Source organism: Cydia amplana, chromosome 3 (assembly GCF_948474715.1).
Source record: "Cydia amplana chromosome 3, ilCydAmpl1.1, whole genome shotgun sequence".
Taxonomy (NCBI): domain Eukaryota; kingdom Metazoa; phylum Arthropoda; class Insecta; order Lepidoptera; family Tortricidae; genus Cydia; species Cydia amplana.
Window position 1 is genome coordinate 15,500,796 of NC_086071.1, and position 24,644 is coordinate 15,525,439.

The 24,644-nt window shown below is 39.6% G+C and overlaps 2 protein-coding genes across 2 annotated transcripts in view; one reads left to right on the forward strand and one right to left on the reverse strand.

Annotated features, from left to right (window-relative positions):
* LOC134662782 (proton-coupled amino acid transporter-like protein pathetic) overlaps positions 1-23,414 on the forward strand; it is a 56,771-nt gene extending 33,357 nt beyond the window's left edge. Inside the window, exons 3-10 of the mRNA XM_063519079.1 lie at positions 4,304-4,387; positions 10,145-10,295; positions 17,803-17,924; positions 19,416-19,500; positions 20,388-20,629; positions 21,433-21,645; positions 22,430-22,599; positions 23,137-23,414. Coding sequence (XP_063375149.1) covers positions 4,304-4,387; positions 10,145-10,295; positions 17,803-17,924; positions 19,416-19,500; positions 20,388-20,629; positions 21,433-21,645; positions 22,430-22,599; positions 23,137-23,375 — 1,306 coding nt within the window. The 3' untranslated portion in view covers positions 23,376-23,414. The remainder of the gene's footprint in view (positions 1-4,303; positions 4,388-10,144; positions 10,296-17,802; positions 17,925-19,415; positions 19,501-20,387; positions 20,630-21,432; positions 21,646-22,429; positions 22,600-23,136) is intronic.
* On the reverse strand, positions 7,609-9,196 carry LOC134662964 (uncharacterized). Its single transcript, XM_063519268.1, has one exon. It carries the CDS (start codon positions 9,148-9,150, stop codon positions 8,419-8,421), a length of 732 nt encoding a protein of 243 aa, XP_063375338.1. The 5' UTR covers positions 9,151-9,196; the 3' UTR covers positions 7,609-8,418.
* Positions 23,415-24,644: the final 1,230 nt, after the last annotated feature.

A 24,644-nucleotide genomic window follows, 5' to 3' on the forward strand; every position in this document is an offset into this window, starting at 1 on the left:
TCCTAGCTTACAATAAAATTAGGACCCCAAGACAAACTTTCATCCCCTTTTTAAGCCCCTTAGGGGTTGAATTTTTAATAATGTTCAATTAATGTTATTTTTTTATTTTATGTTACGCGTTTATAAGAAGTTTCAAAGAATTCGTAATAGATTCCATCTTTTAACCCCGTTTTAACCCTGTTAGGGGATGAATTTTTAAAAAAGCTGAAATTACTTTTCTTGTATTTTAATAATATGGCCATATACAAAGTTTCAAGTCCCGCACTCGAAAAAAATGTCGATCTCCATACAAACTTTCTACCCCTTTTTCACCACCTTAGGGGAAGAAATTTCAAAAACGCTGAAATTAGTTTTCTTGTATTTTAATAATATATCTTTTAACGAAGTTTCAATTTCCTAGCTCAAAATAAAACTTGAACCCCATACAAACTTTGGACCCCCATTTCACCCCTTTAGGGAATGAATTATGAAAAATCCTTTCTTAGTGGACCTCTAGATCTTATAAGGAACCTACTTGCCAAATTTGGACTTTCAAGTCCCAGCGGTTTGGGCTGTGCGTTGATTTAAGTCAGTCAGTCAGTCAGTCAGTCAGTCAGTCAGTCAGTCAGTCAGTCAGTCAGTCAGTCAGTCAGGTCTTTCACGTTTATATAGGTATATAGATTTTTTTCCCTTATTGCAATGGATTAAGGTAAAAAAATGTATACATATTTATGAACTCGAAGTTTACGTCACTAATTGAATGTAGATATTTATATTAATTTCAGAGGTCCTACCGCGAATATGACCTTACGATGATAATACATTTTATTAAATAAATAACCTAGATAATTTATAATATACTTGGTCAAACAGATCTTGACAGTAGAAAAAGGCGGCAAATTTGAAAAATGTAGGCGCGAAGGGATATCGTCCCATAGAAAATATGAATTTCGCGCCTTTTTTTACTGACAAGATTTGGTTGACCAGCTATATTATAAAATTAGGTTCAGATATAGTTGGTCAAACCAATTTTTCAGTCAGTAAGAACCAGGAAAATCATCCTTTTCTTTTGTAACTACTACTACTATTAGTACTAGTGTAAGACAAAGATAGTATGATTCACTCTGTCTATGTTTGAAATGAGACAGTCCTTTGACAAACCCCCTTTTTTCACCACCTTAAAGGGTGATTTCTTAAATGTAAACTACGCTTTGTCCTTCCCCGGGACTCAAACTATCTCTATACCAAATTTCAACTAAATAGTGCACCAGCGCCGGTGCTACACCGCGCGGGCGGGACAGTTCCTGTCGATAAAGTTTGTTATGCAGTTGTTGTTAACTCCCCATATAAAATTCCACTCCTTTAAGGGACTCCTCGGGACTCAAACAATCTCTATACTAAATTTCATCTAAATCGGTTCTGCGGTTTAAGCGTGAAGAGGTAACAGACAGACAGAATTACTTCCTTTTATGTGTCATAGTCGATGTCCTTTTGCAATAAGACGCAGTCTTATTTAGAATCATAATTGATAGCTTATAAAATTAGATGATGCAATGAAAACTACGCGTGTCATCACAATTTACTCATTGTATATATTGGGGTTAAATCGGTATCAATTAACTAAATTGCCCATCAATACATCAGTGTGGTTTGTTAAATCGAACAGCGACATTTGGAAACCACCATCTGAGCCATTACTACTCATTTTCATCATTACTGCTCTTTAATATTTGACGTTTACAATAAACAAATACGAATCTATTGAAGATGGATCATACGCCGAAGGTTCAATCTAATTGTTTAAAATTAATGCCACAATTATACGGGTACTACAATTATTTATTCTTCAACATTGGTAGATAATTTAATTGAGACCAAACCTTATTACCCCAGGGACCAAAATTACTTACGCAATAAAATATTCATTATTTTAAAAGCATAAAGCGGCCAAGTGCGAGTCGGACTCGCCCATGAAGGGTTCCGTATTTAGGCGATTTATGACGTATTAAAAAAAACTACTTACTAGATCTCGTTCAAACCAATTTTCGGTGGAAGTTACATGTAGATACATCGTATATTTTTTTTAGTTTTATCATTCTCTTATTTTAGAAGTTACAGGGGGGGGGGACACATTTTACCACTTTGGAAGTGTCTCTCGCGCAAACTATTCAGTTTAGAAAAAAATGACATTAGAAACCTCAATATCATTTTTGAAGACCTATCCATAGATACCCCACACGTATGGGTTTGATGAAAAATTTGAAAATGAAATTTTTTTTTTAGTTTCAGGTCTAAGTATGGGGAACCCCCAAAATATATTTTTTCTATTTTTATGTGAAAATCTTAATGCGGTTCACAGAATACATCTACTTACCAAGTTTCAATAGTATAGTTCTTATAGTTTCGGAGAAAAGTGGCTGTGACATACGGACGGACAGACAGACAGACAGACAGACATGAGGAATCTATAAGGGTTCCGTTTTTTGCCATTTGGCTACGGAACCCTAAAAAGGAGAAAAAGCCAATACTGTGGCGACATGCGCCAAAGGCATATTACGTGATAGCGTTATAATAACAATATATGTCTTTTCCAATACCGCGGTGTTAAAAAATAACATAATTGCTCTATCCCGTCGATAACCGGCGACCATCATATCCGTGCAGAATGGTCATAATTATTCGAGTTTTAATATTGTATCGCTGCTAATAAAGACAACCGGATAGTAAACCTTCACAACGACAAGTTGACGCTTCAAAGCAAGAGAATATGCTGTCTTAAGGGGCCCACTGATTAACAGTCCGCCGGACGATATCGACCTGTCAGTTAGAACAAAAAGTTGACAGTTCCGAACAACTGACAGGCCGATATCGTCCGGCGGACTGGTAATCAGTGGGCCCCTTTACCATGTCTAAATTTAGAGGTCTTGACAGATTGTCACTTACATACTCCAAAACTGAGCCAGCAAATCTGTGACACTTGTACGTCAGGGTTATCAGTTGTCACTATTATGAACAAATTAAAGTACAAAAAACATTTTCTTCTTTGTTTTCAAACACACCAATATTTTAAAGCAATAAAAATTCCTTATAAATATTTGAAATAAATATACGAAAAAAACGTGATTTGATAAACAAAATAACAACATTGAGACGCATTTAATATTGACATCATAATCTTCCTCGCGTTGTCCCGGAGTTTATGCCACGGATCATTTAATATTGACATATTGACATGTTAATTTATTTTCCTTGACAGCCAATTAAACCGGTTGCCGGAAGAGGATCAATAAGGTTCTCGTTCAATGTTATTTACTTGTATGTCTTTCGTATATTAAAGTTTAAGCAAAATGGTTCATCATTTTCGCCAACCCTGGCATAAAACTGTCATATGCCACGGTTTTGCTAGCTCCGTTACGGGGTTTGGACTTGACCAATGAACTTTTCCGTACCTACTCTCTTCATGTTTGTCAGCCAAGAAATGTTCGGTGTTAAACAGCATCAGTAAAAATATGGCGTCCACGACAAACTGAAACAGTATACCTACAACATAATATTTTTGAAGTGAAAACTTCTTTAGCGGCGCTGTGCACTTTTTAAGGTGGGGAAATTTTTTTAAACTCGCGAGAGATTACGTGACCGTAGGACAGACACGTGACCTGATCGAAAACCTGTTACTTTGTAATGTCATTGAGTTTTTCTTTATTGATTTAAAATTTAAATGCCATTTAGTGAGTTTTGCTCTAACTGGCATTAATATAACTCGAGTACTAACAGTGATGTGCTTAAGGGTTTCAAGTAATGCGACGAAATAACGCTATAGATGGCGTTAACCTCAATTATACATAGGTAGTGCATTTTGCACTAGTCATTGAGTTTTCACTTCTGCTGGCACTCCCTGAGTTGTTTTTTTATGAATTCAACAGACGCACAAGTTTTGTCATATAATAAATATTAAGTAAATTATCTTTTGGTTTTATGTTTAAACCATCACTCTCATAAACTATTTTATATTACAAATGGGTTATAAAACGACTCTTTTGTTGGATTTTCTTCATTATTTCCTAGTACTCAAAGTGAGATTGCTCAGTTCTCCGTAATTAATATATCCCTTAATTCGACAACGTCCAAAATACTGGACATAACATTTTTGAACTCACGACCTTCCGTGTTTTATATAAATTTAAGGGATATACTTAGTAATTTTAAATTTATTTAGTGTTTTGCGTAAAGTTGTATTTTTTTCCTTTCCTTCCTTTTGTGTTTGTGTTTGACAATAAGTTATCTTATATCTTATTTTTTTATTATATTATTGTTTTTGTTACAGAATAGAATTGGCATACAATGGGTCACGAGAAGACTTGGATCCCTACGTACCCGCAGACCACAGACCTATGGCCTCTAACACATCGTAAGTCCCAACAATTTATTACTTAGGTACTTGAAGTTGGTAAAAAAAATTCAACCTCATTTTAACCCCAAGGGGTTGAATTTCCATAAAATCATTTGAATTTCAAAGTTAAACAGGCCAATTCGTGTTCCTGTAGTTGACTCTGTTCACCCAACTCAGAGTAAACTAAAAAAAATTTCTACTCGTCGACTGCAATGCTTGAATTAAGACTTCGTATACTAAAGTGAAATCGCATACTTTTTTCACTATGGGACCCCAACTCAACTATAATATTCATTTCGATACAGTGTAGTCAATTATAATATTCATTTCGATACAGTTTGGTCAACTATAATGAAATTGACCAATTGAACGCGCGAAGCAAGTACCAGGGCCTCATGAGTTACGAGAAGGTGTCGTTGACCAACCGGCCGGGGGCGCGGGGCGCGGAGGCCGGGTCGCGTACGAGTATGAAGGTATCGCGGCTGCTCGCGCATCTTAGCTGTATACTTTTGGTTTTTTTACCTACATATATGATTCTTCTACTAGTTTTAAGTATTTTTTTTGTTGACTCGTAGAAAAAGTATTGTATACAATAGTGATATAATCAAGCTTTTCAATCTCGTACCTTACTTAGGCAACTCAGCAAGCTTCGTTGCCTAAACACGGTACTCGACTGAAAAGCTCTCCATTATATCACGATTGTATAAAATACTATTATACACTTAGTTCACCTATTATTCGATCTGCTTCCAATATGATACTGATCTAATAGAGTCTGTGCGGAAAAAGAAGAGTCGTGGAATGTATGGGGCCCAATACGTTACATTCCACGACTCTTCTCTTTCCGAACAGACTCTAACTAAAACTTGAATTGGCTTATAAGTTGAAAGATATATTTATATTACTTCAAATTTCAGCGTTGCGCGTTCAACGTCTATAATAATAAATATCTGGGAGATCGAGCTTTGCTCGGAAAACTTATAAAAACTCAAAAAATAGCGTATTTCCAGAGATAAGACCTAGCTAGATCGATTTTTCGCCCCCGAAAACCCCCATATACCAAATTTCATCGAAATCGTTCGAGCCGTTTCCGAGATCCCCGAAATATATATATAAATAAATAAATAAATAAACAAACAAACAAGAATTGCTCGTTTAAAGGTATAAGATGTCATAATTAATACCATACATTAGCAGTAGGTGTCACTGGTCTGAGACTCACTCAGACTGTGTAAATTAAGATCTGCGGAAGGACTTTTAATACAAAACGGGGGTCGACGATGCACACAGTTGCCATCTTGAATTTCTTCAGCAATGTCGCTGTTGACAGCTGACAGATCAAATCCATAACAGTTTCAGAAAAGGTACTTATCTTTTGTACGGGTCAAAAATGTTCGAGAAAACCGGCGTTTTTTTGTGGACATAAAAAAATTAACGATTTGGGTACATTTTTCAAAGACATATATCTTAAAAAATTTAGGAAGTAAAAGGTTTTGGCATGTCTTGTAAGGATAAAACGTACGAAAATTTGGCTTTAAAGATCGTTTATGGTTTACGGTACAACCAGTATACCTAATATGATTTCATGGAATGCTCTTTTGGATGTCCCGTTAAAGGTACATTTCCTTAAGGACCTTTAATCACAAAAACTCAACAACAACTCAGTCAGCAAAAAAAGTCAAACAAGTACTTATACCACTTTAATCGCATCTTTTTGACGTAGATTACCAAAGTTGCCATGGAAACTTCAGGCCACAGATCACCTCACTACAAAATGAAGGATATGTCCATCAGCCTGATGTTACGATCGGCCGCCGAAACATTTTTAGCGACTAGCAGACGCATGTACCAAACCGCGAGTGGCGTAAAAAGGGCAGCGCTTTGTCCAGCAGAAAACATATCTACTAAAAATCTTAGGATTGTCATAGAGTCAGACCGAGAAAAGTCTGCAGCGATTTTGATAGCCCACGCAGTGCAAGTGTCATTTTAAACGTCATACTTCTATGAATTTATGAAGTGTAAATAACACTAGCACTGCGTGGGCTATCAAAATCGCTGCAGACATTTCTTGGTCTAACTCTATAGTACAAAGTAGTATAGAATGCAACCCAGTACTGCTCAATTTTGTAAGTGAATTTATATATAGTGCGACATAAAATAGTAGAAATTAAATAAATGGAACTAAAAAAAACCTACTAAATTGTTGCCATTATTAACCATTTTACGTCAAAAATGTGACAGTTACGTAGGAAGTGGCGCCCTCATTTATTTTCTAATGTTTATTGTTGGACTATACTAGTCTACCTCTACGTGTGGTAACCTTTTTTTTTATAATAAATGGGCTTACTCATGGCCACAGACTAGCCGAGGCGAAGACGTGGCCTACGATGGAGCGAGCCTGCCCAGAAGGTGCCTGTTCGCCCTTGATTTGAAGGTTGCCGGCTCAAGCTGCTGGTTGCTTTAACATTTTATTATACGGTGTCTGTTTAGTCTGTGCTCCGGACACAAAAATCCCGTAGGTATAACAGACCGTCTTTGTAAACACTCGAGACCTTTTTGTTGGCTAACCTCTGCTGAACTCGTATGGAATGATAAAGAGAATTCCGTACGAGTTTTCTCATATTAAAGCTTAGAGAATTTATCAATCGGATTTGCCTTTTAAGAGCTTAGGTAGGTACCTCTCTGTCGAAAACCTCGCCCAATAGTCATACTCATTGTATGGACTGACGTTTTTCTGATATGGCTATTTGTACGTTACATTTGTATAGGGTGACTGTTATGGCTATTGGCCTTTCCTAACAAATCAGAAAGAAACAAGTCAAAAGAAGTCTTATTACAACAATATACAATATATTTTATTTTCAGACCATGTCCATAGTGTTAGTGTACATTACCTTAATCCTATGTTAGTGGAACCTATACTAAATTATAATACATAAATTATAAACTACGCCTCTGTACCCCATATGTACATCGTCCCAGTGTTTCCAGAAGGCGCAAGCAGGCGACTCTAGCACAAGACTAGCTCTTGTTAAGAGTGGCCAATTACTATGGAGTGGCCGAAAACTTTAGCAGTCACCCTATTCGTTTCGTATCGCCATACATTTGACGTGCCTCTCCCCCACAAAAATAGGCAGACTGGTTTGTACAGAAAATTAGAGACAAGGCGACTCCGGTTATTAAATTCCCTATATATTAAAGCATGATAGGCGAGGCGTATATAGTAGTTTTAGCAAGGGGATAAGATTTTATAAGGAAAAACACATAGTCTACAAAAGTAATTCCAATTTATTGATGAAAACGCACAAATCAATACTTTTAAAGTTAATTACAACCTAAATAGAGCGTGAACAATAATTATCGCGAATTTCGAGACAACCGCACCGCACCAGTGTCGAGCCAAAAGTGGGTCAAACCAGAGGGAAGCAATATGGCGCCATTTATTTGCGTGAAGTTGTTGCGAGCTGAAGTTGCAGCAAATCGGTAGGTATTTGAGCGCCATCTATTGGTTCAGCGGGTTTAGCGCGAAACAACTTTGTTCAAAGCTGGTTTTGGAAAAATTAGCGCCACCGGGTAAGGCTTCTCTCTAATACGGCCTTTCCTGACGCGAGAACGTCTCGGTCTCTTCTCCTTAATCTCCCATGGTAGATGAATCTTGACCTGTCGTAGCGGGACCGGAAGTATCCTTTTCGGTCGGCATGGGTGTAACGAGTCCATCATCCAATGTCGTGGACCCAGAAGGCATTGGACCCGCGGCGACAGACTCCGGTTCATCATTGTCTGCATCTGCGTAATAAAAAAACACACTTGTCAAAATAAACAAAGTGGGATGCTCATGATAACGGGACATGTATCGTGTAAGGTCTGCTTGCACAACACAAGATTTGATCATTAAATAAAAGGACAAAGAAGCAAGGTTTGCCTGTAAAGCGAGGTCTGCTCACTGCATATAAAGTTACAATCGTGCAAGGTCTGCTTGCAAAGTGAGGTCTGCTCACCACATAAAGTTACAAGAATGCAAGGTCTGCTTGCAAAGTGAGGTCTGCTCACTACATAAAGTTACAAGCATGCAAGGTCTGCTTGCAAAGTGAGGTCTGCTCACTTATCAACAATATAGGTAGTAGCTCACCCTCGAAAAAGGCAGCACATGTGTCCGGAGTCCATTCGCCCTTCCAAGGAACCATATACTCGGCCGCAGCTTGGGTGGTCTTCCCGTAGGAGCCTGCAAGCAGCCGCAGCTCGTACCGCCCATGAGGCAGTGCCTTGACTACGCGATATGGGCCCCGCATTCCAGAGTCCAGCTTTCCTGTGGATTGTGCCTTCTTAATAACAAAAACCATAGAGTTCACTTCGAACATACGAGGCTCGCGCCTATTTTTATTAACCGAAGCATCTTGTAAATCTCGGTTTCGCTGTAGACGTTCAGACACTCGCTGTCTCGCCATCTCTCGTAGACTTTCCCTATTTTGATGACTCCCTTCAATGGCAACATCCCGCACGACGTTGCGGATAACGGGTGTCATGGCGTCGATTCCAACTAACAGATTAAGGGGTGACATCTGAGTAGTCTTGTGCTTCGTCATATTAATAACCAGTTGCAACTTCCACATGACAGATGACCACTCTTCCTGACGATAGTTACTCTCAACCCTGATCATATTTAGCAGGGTTCGACAATATCGTTCGACCTGACCATTCGACTGATGCATTTCAGGGGTTATCAAATGGATTTGACTCCCCAACTCAGAAACCCAGTTAGTGAACTCTGCACTTTGGAACATGCGGCCACGATCCGCAACAATAAGTTTAGGAGTGCCAAAAAGTGACACAGCGTTTGTGAAATGTCGCTTTAGCTCGCCAGCATCCTGGCGCACCATGGGGTATAAGAGGCAAAACTTCGAAAAGCTGTCCACAATAATGAGGACATAACGATGGCCATTTGATTCAGGTAAAGGACCCAGTGCATCGGCATGAATGGTTTCAAAGGGAACATCGGGTTGAAATTTTCACAGATGATGTATTTCTGTTGCCGCTATAACAACAAATACTAAAAACAGAATAAAATAAAGATTTAAGTGGGGCTCCCATACAACAAACGTGATTTTTGACCGAAGTTAAGCAACGTCGGGGGGTCAGTACTTGGATGGGTGACCGTTTTTTTGCTTGTTTTTTTGTTGATGGTGCGGAACCCTCCGTGCGCGAGTCCGACTCGCACTTGACCGGTTTTTTTTGTTATTTTTTAAGGTATTTTTAGGAAAGAATGTCAACAATTAGTTAAAACCGTACCGTACCGTGATCATACTCTGAGGGGTAGATATGTAAGTCATACCATGTCGTACTTATAACAACTTTTACTATGCTATGGGGTCAACCCTGTGAAATCACAAGAAATAAAACAGAACAAACAGACAAAACATACGCAATGCGACACTGTGATTGGTCGAATTTATTCGTTGCCCATCATAATTCATACTAAATTATGGTGGGGAATTTAAAAAAAGTGAGACTGTGACTAGGACACTTACATACTTGTTAGAACGTAACAGGCATGGTGACAAGTGTTAAAAATGCGACCGTGCTACCGCCGCAGCGGTGGCTGCATGGTTGCATTTTTATCGCCTGTCACTAATATGCCTGCCACTTTCGCACTTACATACTAGTCAGAACGTGACAGGCATGGGGACAGGTGATTAAAATGCGACCGTGCTACCGCCGCTGGATGTTCCCTTTAATTGTCACTTGTGTTTGTAACTTTTCGATTACGTTCTATTCCAGGACCGTTGGTGCGCTGGCGCACCTCCTAAAGGCTTCTCTGGGCTCCGGCGTGCTGGCGATGCCTCTGGCGTTCAAGAACGCCGGGCTGCTCGTCGGCTCCATCGGAATGGCGTTCATCGGCTTCATATGCGCACATGCCATACACATACTTGTAAGTCCAGACTTATATGTTGACTTTTGTCTTTTTATGCCAAATCGTCTTCACAAACTTAAAAGACACCGACGTCACAGAATAAATAATAGTACTAAGTACAGAATACTCACTCTCTAACAAAACGCGTCTGTTACGATCAGCACAGATATGGCCGCTAGGTGGCGACAGCGCCACGCGCAGCTTATGGCTTTCCCCAAAATTGGGGCCCAACGGCTGTACTTTTAGCTACCTGTAGCAAAGCGATGAATTCGCGGAGTGAGAGACGCCTGCCGATGTATGTTATAAATCGATTAAGCTGATTTGCTGCTTTGTCTGAGGATCACTCTTTTAATGTTTTACACGTTCGCGAGAAAGGATTGCTTTTGACTAGTACCTACGTTATTTCGCGGATTAGCAAAGCATGTGTCGCTTAACTTCAAACTCGGGTAAATCCTTTCGACCCTCTCAGCAAATATCTACCCTACCTTTTCTTAATACCAAAATCGCATAATCCGACAAATGGATTGATGGATGGATTTTGGTTTGAAGTTTAGCGACTCATCATATTTGTTTGACACAAAAGTTACAGAATGTAAACAAGATGCAGTCAGCAGCGACGATATTATTATGTCAAAAGCTTATCTATCTACCTATCTATCTAATACCTTTAAACGAGCAATTCTTGTTTATTTATATATTTATTTATTTATTTATATATATATTTCGGGGATCTCGGAAACGGCTCTAACGATTTCGATGAAATTTGCTATATGGGGGTTTTCGGGGGCGAAAAATCGATCTAGCTAGGTCTTATCTCTGGGAAAACGCGCATTTTCGAGTTTTTATGTTTTCCAAGCGAAGCTCGGTCAACCAGATATTACCAATTCTTACATAACGCTATTTCCATGACAATAAAGAAAAAGTTTGAAATGGGGGCTGAATAATAAAAATTCTTTGCGGAGGAAAACGAAGAGTGAAGTTAGAACGAAACTCAAGTTCTTTGACATGTTTACCTTTACGGTGGTCAAAATAGAAAAACAAGGCAAGAGCATTGTGGACCAGAGGGTTTAGTAGTTTATATTGTCTGTCTGTGAATAATATTTAAAACACTACATGTCAAAATAGACATACTAAAAACGGGATTTTTTTGTAGCAATTATGGGCATAATAAACATAAGTAGGTATCTCCGCGTATACTTACATCTGAGCGATTATTTCCATTTGTTGAAAACACTTATTTATCCAACAAACACTCCACTTTAGGTTGAAGCATAGACTAGGAATCCTCTAGACTGAGTTTAGAGCAATTATTTCATGAAACCGATGCTGCCAAAAATACGGGGGTGCGGGGGGACGAGGTGAGCGAATCCCGTGCCGTGTGTGGTCCGTTCAAAGACACGGACCAATCACGGAGTAAAACTACCGTATGAGTGGCAGAGGGGGTAGCGTTACTATGCTCATGCTAGAGGATGTCTTGTCTGTGGGTTGAAGAAAAAAAAGTCATGAAATGATTAGAGTTCCTAGTCGACTGGAACCCTAAAATCCTAAAAACCAATTTTATCAACTCGGCCACATATCAAAGTTTTCTAAGTCTCGATGGAGGGACCTATATCAACTTCACGTGAATAATATCGACAAAATAATCTACGAATTTGTTATTTCTTCGCGGTATTTTAGCTCTTACATTCATCCTACAGCGATAGCTTTTAAAAATGACGGTATATGTAGTTCCATTAGGCATATTATATAAGTACCGTAAAACGGGGTGAGTAGGGTTCGCGGGGAGAGTTGGGATATGAATGGGGAGAAAAGGGATGAAAGGGGGGTGAGATGGGTTTTTAAGGCTACTGCTACAAAAATAATGTATTCCAATTTAAAATGGAGCTATAGTAATACCTACTCATAATAAAAAAAATCACCTTTGTATGAAAACCCAATTCACCCCAAATACGAGGGACTGCGGGGTGAGGTGGGATTTCCTGTTTATCGTCAAAGTTATGAAATGGAACTATCCAAAATAAAATACAAACGTCCGGACCACTTATTATATACACCATTCAGTTTGCATATGTAAAAATAAAATGTTATCGAGGTTTGAATGTCAGTTTTGCACCTACACACCCCATTTTACGGTAACATCTATTTTTAAGGAATTCACGACTGAAATTCCAATCTGTCCCTTTGAATGTATTAAAATCATATTTAAGGTCAATGTGGCTAATTCCGTCATAGGGACTATTCCTTCAACGAGCGTATATTTATTTGATTTTCATGGTCGGAAAAAAACATCTGCTTTTGATTGTTGAAACTCAAAGCAATCGCTGGTTTGTCTATGAAATTATCAACTTTGTTCGTTGTTTGAGAAAAACGCTAATAAAGTGTCATGCAATAGAACTTGCTAACTATGTAAACAAACCGCCATACTAAAATTGACAATGAATGTCAATTTACTAGTAACATAGTTAGCTAGCAAGTTCTATTGAATGACACTTTAGACGGAATAGACCCCATGACGGAATTAGCCACAGTGACCTTAAGTTTACATTCGGATTGCGACTGTGGCGGCAATACTGCTACAGAGCTGAAACAGAGAATGCCAAGAAATGAATGAGGAATCAGCTACTCAAATGTATCCGGTTTAGTACATCATTTTTAAGTTAGGTCAAAAGAAAAAACCTAATGTACAATACCTAATATATAATATACCTACCTATAAATAATTATAGGTACGTGTTCATGTGCGGCCTGAAGGGCTAAGATGGCCGGCTCTTAATCATTTTGTCACCATGCCTGTCACGTTCTAGCAAGTATGTACCTAAGCTATTATATAATCTGTGACCTAAGTGCGAAAGTGACACATGGCATGACAGGTGATAAAAACGCCACCACGCCGCTGGTCAAATAGAAAATTCTTATTGGACAGCCTTACGTCATAGTGTATCTGTACCATAACAATTGACGCAAGGAAGTCGTTACCTCATCTCATTGTCTACCTTATAATTTGTATACGTGCAAGCAATAAAGCATAGAGTCTCCATTAGATAATGCGACCAAGGTGTTTACAAATATCTGAACGGGGGCCTACCGCGAAAATCGAAGTTCGCAAATTGCGAACTTTTCTCTGTCACTCTAATTAGGTTGGCGGTATGTAAATGAAGGCATTCATTGAAGTAAAAGAGAAAGATCCCTGCAATTTGCGAATTTCGGTTTTCGCGGTAGCCCCTCAGAGCGTCATCAAGACGTTAAAGGTAGAGATGCCCCGAATAGTGGTTTTGGCCGAATACCGAATACCGAATATTCGGCCCCTCTCTCGGTCGAATACCGAATATTCGGCGACCGCATATTCGGCATTACATGCAAACATTTTGAGTCACAATTATTATGAAAACTCATCGCTAACAAAGCTCAACGTTAGATGACGTTAGCTAAGATATATTTCTGTTGAACAGCATTAATGAATAGAGTCAAACAAAACAGACTCATGAATAAAATAAAATGTTTTTTAATCAACAAATGCTCAAAAAAGGGTCTTCGTATAGTTCGTATTTAACAACTTTCCAAGAACACATTCTAAATATACCTACCTACATAGTTTTTGGTTATTTTTATTGTACAATTTTTCTTTTTAAGTAGGTGCAACATATATTCGGCATTCGGCCGAATAGTAGGTAACATTCGGCCGAATACCGAATAGTTGCCGAATATTCGTGGCATCTCTAGTTAAAAGTGAATATTCAGATATTTTGAGCACCGACTTACTTATCTGACGACTTTCGATACATCTGACGGCGACTACTTATTGAAGGTAGTCAATAAGGCGCCATTTGTAATAAAGGTTCGTGTAAAATAATCTCACCTCAATTATCTACATCATAAGATCGATGGTGCTGCCTGGAGTTTTGACATTTGCGGTAGCTGTGCAGACGGCCGTAATGTCGCGCTGCAATACTGCAGCAGTAATGCTGGTGCAGTCTGAATTCAAACGGTACCTTAAGCCTCTGTACGTTCGGATCGACGACGCAAACATTGAAAAAGTACACAATACGAAACTTCTCGGTGTCACCCTTAGCAATATTATGGATGTTTCGTTTTGTCAAGCGCAATTCTTTTCTACCAGAAAAAAATCAAGGTATATTTCTGATTGTTATGTGCCATTCCTTTTTCGCTTAGGGCTGATTTAGACGGCGCGCGAACTCGTATACTACCTACCTACGATTCTAGTTACATTGCGGACCATTGACGTTACGTCAATTCAGCCGACCGATCAAATGACGCAATGTAATGAAACTCGCATGCGAGTTTTCGCACCGTCTAAATAAGCCCTAACATCAGCTGATTGCGATTATGCCTACGGTTACGCACGTGATTTGCATTACGTCACGACCTCTTTTCTTAATTGCCGAATTAAGCTCACAAGTGAAACTTGTGCCATTCACAAAAGGAGGAAACAAACAATGGTACATACATAACTGGAAAATAAACGACACAAGCGATTGTAACTTTTAAGAGCAAAAAATAAGGTTCTGTTTTCGTTTCGTGCAATTGTTAATAAACACGCAACTTTCTAAATTCGTCACCTCAAACCGCAGACAAATCACAGACTATTATATGCAATTATGCATCAAGGTAAACGTACTAGTGCTTGACATGCTAATGCCCAATAGATGGCACCCTGCTGTCACTTCTATTGACAATGACTTAAGTTTCAAACCATGTACTAGGAGCGCGTCGAGCACCAGTACGTTTACCTTAATAGTTAATTGAAAATAGTCCGTTGGCTCGTTGGGTGGACGACATTCGGAACGCTGCGGGTCATTTCTGAATGAGATTGGCTTAGGACCGGGATAAGAGGCGTAGTGGCCTATGCTCAGCAGCAGTGGCAATGGGCGATAAAAGGCTGATATGATGAGTTTTGATAAATGAATAAACCTTTGTAACATACTATAACCGTTACCCGTACATAAACTACCTTTTTGAGGACACTTACCTACTTTTTTCGAAAGGGCAATAACAGTCGCATTTATTAGAGAAATAACAATACATATGTGGTATTAAAAACGAACTTATCTATAAAATAAAACTAAATTAAAACTAAAAACTAAATTAAACTGAAATACATCTAGAAAATGGCCCCTTTGGCATGGTGCCGAGGATGCTGGTAGCATTTCCCCGCTGTATTGCGATGCTAAAGGGCAATTAAATATTGTTTCTACTCCCGTACTTTTATGTGTCATTTAATTTATAAATTGAATCATAGACAAGTAATAAAACAATCCACCACGTTGTTACGTTGACGCCGTTGCGTCATAAATGTACCCTGTATTACCTATTAGGAAATCGAATTACCAATTACTTCTCTACTTTATTTTCCTGTTAGATAAGTCACGTACAATCCATGCGTTTACTCCTGGGTTCTAAGACAAACGAGACTACACTATTATTTATATTATTTATATGAGCCTAGAGTGTCCCACTGCTGGGCAAAGTCCTCCCTCGTCCCTTTCCACGTATCCCGGTCTTGACCCGTCTCCCACCATTTCCTGTCAAAGGCGTCGAGGTCATCTCGCCAATGCCGTCGAGGTTTGCCGCGACCCCGGGTTTGATGTGGGACCCAATTGGTTGTTATTTTAACCCACAAATCATCCGGCATACGGCAAACGTGTCCCGCTCAGTCCCACTTCAGCTTGGCGGCTGTTACTTACACCTACGTCTGCTATTTGTCTTTTGGAGCGTAGTACAGTGTTTTTACTACACTACATAAGATTTTAGAAAATACACAGACAAAATTATGAAGATTTAAGACGTTTTCACTCTGTATATCACCCCACCCCTTAGCCCCACCGAAACGAAATGGAGACGTTACATTTACGATGAGAGGCCGAGACGTTGATATTTTTATCGTTATCCCTAAACATGTCCAGTGAAATGGCAAAACGGTACTAGTAATACTACTTACAGTAACTTTATACATTTAGCGTTCAACATCATAAACAAGTCTGCAAAAAATCAGAACTACTGGATTTGACGCAAACGAGCTCCGTTACAAAAACAAAAAGCTTGTAAGTTACTGGATTATAGTATTACAGAGCTCATTTTCGCGACATACTGACCTGGTTTTGGGGTTTTATCAAATCACCAAACAAAGAAAAAGTGAAAAACTCACTATCTCGGGTCTGTCTATTTGTGTGATGCGAGCACGGACATTTATTTGTTCCCGAGTCATGGGTGTTTTATTTGTATTTAAGTACCTATTTATATATTGTATTATATATCGTTGCGAGTTGAGTACCCACAACACACACTCTTCAGCTTACTGTGGGGCTCTGTCAATTTGTGTTATTTAATGTGCTCTATACTTAAGTGTAAGGCCTGAGTGGACGCTCGAAGCGGAGCGTTCGGCGGGGCCTGCAGTGTGGCCTCGGGCTCACAAGTAATTTGAACAGCGTGCACTAAGGCCGCTACTATACGCTTGTATTTGTTTAACATGCACGCCGCACGCCCCGCCCCGCTGCACGCCCAACTCGAGCGTCCACTCAGGCCTTACACTAATACTTATTTATTGAAACTCGAACTCGCGACTCCGAGATACCAGCCCGTCGCACTACCTACCGAGCTACCGAAACATACCTGTTGACGTAGCGAATTTTTCCACCACGTCCTTCATAATTATGCGCCTTAACGCGCGGGGACGCCTAGCGACATCTATCGTAAGAGTATTACAGGTCTTAAATCATTAATATTCGCAGACGTTACAGGAAGTTGGTTGATTTGGCCTATTTCGTTTTTAGGGTTCCGTAGCCAAATGTCAAAAAACGGAACCCTTATGGATTCGTCATGTCTGTCTGTCTGTCTGTCTGTCCCTCCGTCCGTCCGTCCGGAACTGAAACTTGGTAAGTAGATGTATTCTGTGAACCGCATTAAGATTTCCACACAAAAATAGAAAAAAAAAAACAATAAATTTTGGGGGTTCCCCATACTTAGACCTGAAACTCGAAAATTTTTTTTTTCATCAAACCCATACGTGTGGGGTATCTAAGGATAGGTCTTCAAAAATGATACTGAGGTTTCTAATATCATTTTTTTTTAACTGAATAGTTTGCGCGAGACTCGCGAGAGACTCTTCCAAAGTGGTAAAATGTGTGTCCCCCCCCTGTAACTTTTAAAATAAGAGAATGATAAAATAAAAAAAAAATATATTTACCATGCAAACTTCCACCGAAAATTGGTTTGAACGAGATCTAGTAAGTAGTTTTTTTAATACGTCATAAATCCCCTAAATACGGAACCCTTCGTCAGTCCGACTCGCACTTGGCCGCTTTTTTCACTGAACCGACCCTGACATTTGATCAATTCACGGAATTTTTCTAGGGAATGGTAAAATGGAGTGGCCATTTTGACAATTCTGATGCGTGATTTGATGAATGATGATATCTTTTTAATATAAAATCTGCTTTTAGTAATTTTCCTAACAAATATTTCTTATAGAAACCGTCATTGAAATGTCTTGTATATTTCTGTTGCACAGGTGAGGACATCGCAGCAACTATGCGTGGAGCTCAAGAGGCCGGCCCTCGGGTACGCAGACACGTGTGACCTGGTCTTCCAGATGGGACCTAAGCCCGTACGGAGGTTCTCCTCGTTTGCCAGGTAACCTGGTGCTACAACTAGGGTTTGCACGATGGATCTGAAATGTGTGCGAAGATCCGCGGTTTCGGATCCAGATCCGGATAATGTCATACATTTCGGATCCAGATTGCAAACGGTAGCTACAACTCAACGAACTAGAATAACTATGGAAGCCTGCCTAGAGCTCTCAAAAAACAAGCCACGTGTATCCATCGGTTGATTTAAATTTCCCATAGTTTTCAAGTATAGCACCAGCGAGTGCCTATACTAAAATGTTTTATTCCTATTCTAAAATGTGAGACCATCAAAATACGTACCTAACTAACCAAACTAATTAAAAAGAAAAAAAATGTTTGTTATGTTATATTTCTAAATTGTATTCTTCATTGAAACTATGTACATATAACATATAATATAATAAGTCCTTAATAAATGCCACCTAACAAAATGTAGGTATGCCTGAAAATTCCTTCGTAATGAAATTTCTTCAATGCTCATTCAATAGGTACTCCTCCTTATAAAGAAATCCCTAAATGAAATTGTGATGCCGGAGTTATTTTTATTTTCTCGTCAGGAGGACGTATCGTATAGGTAACTGAGATACCTCATATTTATGAGAATAACTTCAGTTAGATTTAATTACAAAAGAAAGCGTTTATTAGTAAATTAGTAATTTACACAATTTAAATAAAACACTGCTGCTCAGCTGCTCTCAAGTCTCGAGTCACGCGAGATTTACTTTTATATCACGTCGGTGGCAAACAATCATACGTACCGCCTGATGGTAAGCAGTCACCGTAGCCTAATATGGACGCCTGCAACTCCAGAGGTGTTACATGCGCGTTACCTTTTAAAAACGTGTACACTCCTTTTTTGAAGAACCCCATACTGTAGGTGTAGACCCTCGGGAAAATCTCGGAAGGGAGCTCATTCCACTGCCGGAGCATGCGCGGGAGGAAATTCCACGAAAATTCCTCTTAAACCGCTATTGGCAAGGTGCGAAGTCGGTGGAGGGGGAAGTGGCGCTGATCGTCACAAACACAATCTTATGGAATGGCCGCCATTAGTACTAGCGGCAGCCGCTTGAACTAATTTTACTCCATAAGATTTAACGTCCACGTAACATAAATTTAAAGTCCGACAAAATGAGGGCAGCACCAGTCGTGCACCTAGCGAATACTAGATAGGTATGCATGCCATATACGATGCCACATATTACTAACTGCAATGCGTATGTCTTAAATGTTCTCATTGATTTGAGTCATTTGGTTATTAGCACAGATCATAATTGTGTTATTAGTATAAATAAATAAATTATGTAGTTATAAAATTGTGTTATAATTGTGTCAAATGTGATATTGTATAAAATCCTCCTTGAACAAGCCATTTTATACCAACTTGATAGAGGTTTTTATTCGAAAATAATCCGTGGCAAAATGCCGGGACAACGCAAGGATCATCATCTGATGATATTAATGATTGATGTAATCATTCGGTGTCTTTGATTTACAGAGAGTTAGCTGACTGGGCTCTAGCCGTAACTCACATAGGCGCATGCTGTGTCTATGTTGTGGTAGTGGCAGAATCCTTCAAACAGGTGAGTAATAATTAAAATAGGAGGAATCTCTAACGATTTTGATATCGATAAATGAGCGTTTTCCAAAAAAAGTGTACATTTCATTCATGTCTTCAAAATATTGACTTCTTGGGCTCATTTTACTCAGAATCATTTGTACATTCACGCCTTCATACATAAAAAAATGTGTCCAAAACTTTCCTTTCCTGATCGTCACATTCTTGTATGAAATTTTTTTTTATTTGTATGAACGTGACGCACTGGAAAAAAAAATTCTCATACAAAATTTTGGGACACATTTTTTCATGTATGAGGCGTGAATGTACATATGATTCTGAGTAAAATGAGCCCAAGAAGTCAATATTTTGAAGACATGAATGAAATGTACACTTTTTTTGGAAAACGCTCAAATACGATGAGAGAGTAGTCGTTTGTAAATACTTCGGCGTAATCATGCAACGTGGTAGAAATTACAGTTGTTATTTACTGAAACATGCTGAAACTGACAAGCACGGATACATAATATACATAACATACTCCGGGGTTTTGGGTGTGGGAATGTTTTAATTGTGCTAATAGCCAAAACATAGGTAAAAATTGTAAAAACAGAAACTAAGTATTTTATCATTTCTAAGCACATTTGAAGCTACCTACTACCTGATTAAAAACCAGGCGGGATGGAGCGTGTACGTTATGTATGAAATAATTACTTATTTTATGCCGGTGACCAGCAGCGGCATCATAGCCGCATTTTTATCACCTGTCATGTCATGCGTCACTTTCGCACTTACATACTTATTAGAACGTGACAGGCATGGTGACAAATGATAAAGCGCCGACCATCTCCCTACAGCATTGGGACGTGAAATAATTGTGGCGCAGTAATAACACCATCGATACATGTCCAGGTATCAGACGAATACGGGGGGCCCTCCTGGTCAGTCACCGTCTACTGCGCGCTGACTTTGGTGGTACTGGTACCACTCACCCAAATCAACAAGTTGAAGTACCTCGTGCCGTTCTCCGCTCTCGCCAACTTCGTTTGGGCCGCGGCCATCGGCATATCTGTCTACTACTGCTTGAGAGACCCTCCCGACCTATCGGAGAGGAAATTGGCTGCCCCTGTAACGGGGATACCTAATTTTATAAGGTGAGTTTTCGCTTATGCCGTGCTTTTACCAATTTCGATATCATGCATGGGCACAGAATAAATAATAGTACTAGGTACAGAAGACTCACTCTCTAACAAAACGCGTCTGTTACGATCAGCACTGATATGGCCGCTAGGTGGCGACAGCGCCACGCGCGGCTTATGGCTAGCCACCAAAATTGATGTGGAACGGATGTACTTTTATTAGCTACCTGTAGCAAAGCGACGAAATCGCGGAGTGAGCCACGCCTGGTATGGGTAACGCTGAAAGTTCTTACTCGTAGACGGGACGCACTTTTATATTATATCATATTGTACTTGAGGTAGGTATATAATTTATGATAATATAAAGGATTCAGACTGCACTACCGAGACGTCTGCAGTAGGTATTGCGGTGCAGCATTACTCCTAACTGCGCTGATGTCGAAATCCCGGCATCAAAAATGATTTTAATATTTCCTGCAGTATCGTGATAGGTGCATAAACTTACTCAAAAAATATGTCCCATAGTTCTTAATTCGCTGATATTATAAGAGTTATGGGACATATGTATTTTTGAGTATGATGAGTGCACCCATATCTTTACACTTGACTGATTTAAATACCGAATATAATTTTCATTTTCAAGTAATCTGTTATTGGCACAGTCGATTTTGATTTTCTTACGCAACCCCAAAGCTGTTATTTATTTATTTATAAGTTTCTATCATAAGTTTACAGCGTACGTCAACACCACAATTAAATACTCCGCTAACAATGCTCCGCTAACAAGTGATTATCGCCAGATTTTTTTTTTTTTTCAGCACGAGCTTGTTTGCAATGGAAGGCATTGGCGTGGTGATGCCGGTGGAAAACGAGATGGTGAAACCGACACAGTTCCTGGGCTGTCCTGGGGTGCTGAACATCGCCATGGTGACGGTGTCCATACTGTATGGATGTGTGGGGTTCGCCGGCTATGTGCAGTACGGGGATGACGTGCGTGGAAGCCTCACACTGAACTTGCCTCAAGATGAAATGTCAGTACTCACACGTATACATGAATCCTATAGTACTTTAAATTGTATTGTTTTAATAAATAAATATTATAGCACATTCTTACACAGATTGAATAAGTCCCACAGTAAGCTCAAGAAGACTTATGTTGTGTACAATACATAAAATAAATAATAAGTAAATACATAAACTTCCGTGAGACAAAGACATATTAAATATATTAAAAACGACGTTTTTCGACTTAAAATACGTGTGACCCGTTCTTAATATATTTAATATAGTAAATACATACATAGAAACCACCCAAGACTTAGGAACAAATAAAGCTACACCGGCTCCAACTCTACACCTTTGCCCCGAGAAGATTTAAATCCCTCCTCAATTGGAGGAGGATTTCCCAACAATATGGGACCGGCAACAAACTCGGCGGGACACATCTATCTAAAAAATTACATGTTATAATTAACATGCATTACGAGTAAGAAAGGAAAAAATACAATTTAAATTACTATAGAATTGATGCAATTATACACATAAAGGTGACAGTCCATTTCCGACCGCAGCTGCACTACTGTTCATTTTACTATGGAAATTGACAGTAACAGCGACGCGTTCAGTACTAGTAGTGCAGCTGCGGTCAGAAATGGAATGTTACCCTTAGGTGTAACAGAAATTTGGTTTAAAAAATATATGTACCTGGAATCATACAAATACGTAGCTCTTTCAGAAAACATATCAAAATCTTACAAAAGGAAAAGAAAACAAAGTTAATAAAAGAAATGGGAAAACATATTCAATTGGTTTCAGCCTGGCTCAGTCGGCGAAGATCCTGGTGGCGTGCGTGATGCTTCTGACGTTCGCGCTGATCTTCTACGTGCCCGTAGACGTGGTGTGGCGACGCGTGGAGCCCAAGGTGCCTGCGCGCGCGCACCGGTGGGCGATCGCTGGGATCCGCTTCCTTGGAACCTTATTCATAGGTAACATCATCTTCCTCGCGTTGTCCCGGCATTTTGCCACGGCTCATGGGAGCCCGGGTCCGCTTGGCAACTAATCCCAGGAATTGGCGTGGCCACTAGTTTTTACGAAAGCGACTGCCATCTGATCTTCCAACCCAGAGACACTAGGCCTTATTGGGATTAGTCCGGTATCCTCACGATGTTTTCCTTCACCGAAAAGCGACTAGTAAATATCAAATGATATTTCGTACATAAGTTGCGACCAACTCATTGGTACGAGCTGGGGTTGGAACCCGCGACATCCGGATTGCAAGGCGCATGCTCTTACCGCTAGGCCACCAGCGCTTTTTCATAGGTAGGGTAAAATTGATTTAAGAGATTACTTTGATATAAGAGATTGGTAAAAGACGCAGAGGAAAGCCCATGAGGTTCACATATCTCAGCCAAATAAAAGATGTAGGGTAGAGTCGCGTAAGATGTAGGGAGTCACGCGCGAGAACACAACTCATGCTAGACCGCCTGACTAGATCCAAATTTGATCCTTTAATTTGTCAACAGTTGGACTAGCCAGCGCAGTTCCGCGCCTCGAGCTGTTCATGGAGCTGGTGGGAGCCGTATGCCTGTCCTTCATGGGGCTGATGCTGCCGGCCATCTCGGAGACCATCTGGCGGTGGGGCAAAGACCTGGGTTGCTGCTACTGGGTCGTCGTGAAGAACGCCATCATTGTGCTGCTAGCAACAGTAGCCATGGTGTCCGGAGTGGCTGCCTCCATCGCCAGCATTCTGGAGAAATTGTGATATTTGATTTAGTTAAGATTAAATGTAATATGACTCTTGGACGTTGTTTTTTTTTACTACCTCACTCACACTAATATGACTAGTACCATAGCACCTAATTTATAAGACGAAAGTGGAGGACCCGGGCGAAATCGCCTTTTTATACAAACGTTGTCCTCATTTTCCTTTCTAGATATTAATTTGTAATAGTAATAGATTTAAAACATAATTTTAGCCTGGGAAGTAGTGTCACCCAATGTATGGAAGGTGCAAATTTTGGTATCGGATAAATTCACTTGGCACAGATGTAACACTATAAAACCCAAAATATCATGACCAAATATATTTAGATGCGAGGTCTGCAAGGTAACTTTACAATTTCTATTTGAATTTTAAACAATTAACGCTACAAATTTCAATTTCGAATTTTAAACAAGCTCACTGGCCAGCAATTTCGGGACTAAAGTTTTTCAATAGAAAGGAGGATGGGTCAATTATACATAGTGCTGCAGACATTTTGGACAAGTCATTGAGTTTTCACTTCTGTCGGCACTCCCGGAGTGCAACCCGTTGGTTTTTTTTTCTGAAGCGCAGCGGCGTGTAACTTTGACTGCCCCCCTCCCTTCCTGCCAGGGGGCGGCGGATGGCTCCAGGGCTAAATTAGCTTACCTTTATATAATATTACATCTGTGCCAAGTGAATTCATCCGATACCAAAATTTGCACCTTATGACACTACTTCCCGTAGTATGTGACAACAAAACAGCTCCTAGATAAATAAAGGACCGAGAGGACTGTGCCAAAAGAGGGTGCCGAAGAGTTTAACAGTCAATTTAGGAAAGTATTTACTCAACGATTTATTGACGAGGAAACCGGCTATGTTCCGGCGGATCCCAACAATGTTCCTGGAAAGCTGGGATTCTATTCAACCAGTCGTAAAAATGTGACTTACGACCAAACATTTTTAACAAAAGCCAAATATTTTTAGGGTTCCGTAGCCTAATGGCAAAAAACGGAACCCTTATGGATTCGTCATGTCTGTCTGTCTGTCTGTCCGTCCGTCCGTATGTCACAGCCACTTTTTTCCGAAACAATAAGAACTATACTGTTGAAACTTGGTAAGTAGATGTATTCTGTGAACCGCATTAAGATTCACACAAAAATAATAAAAAAAAACAATAAATTGGGGGTTCCTCCCCCCCCCCTGTAACTTCTAAAATAAGAGAATGATAAAACTAACAAAAATATATAATGTACATTACCATGCAAACTTCTACCGAAAATTGGTTTG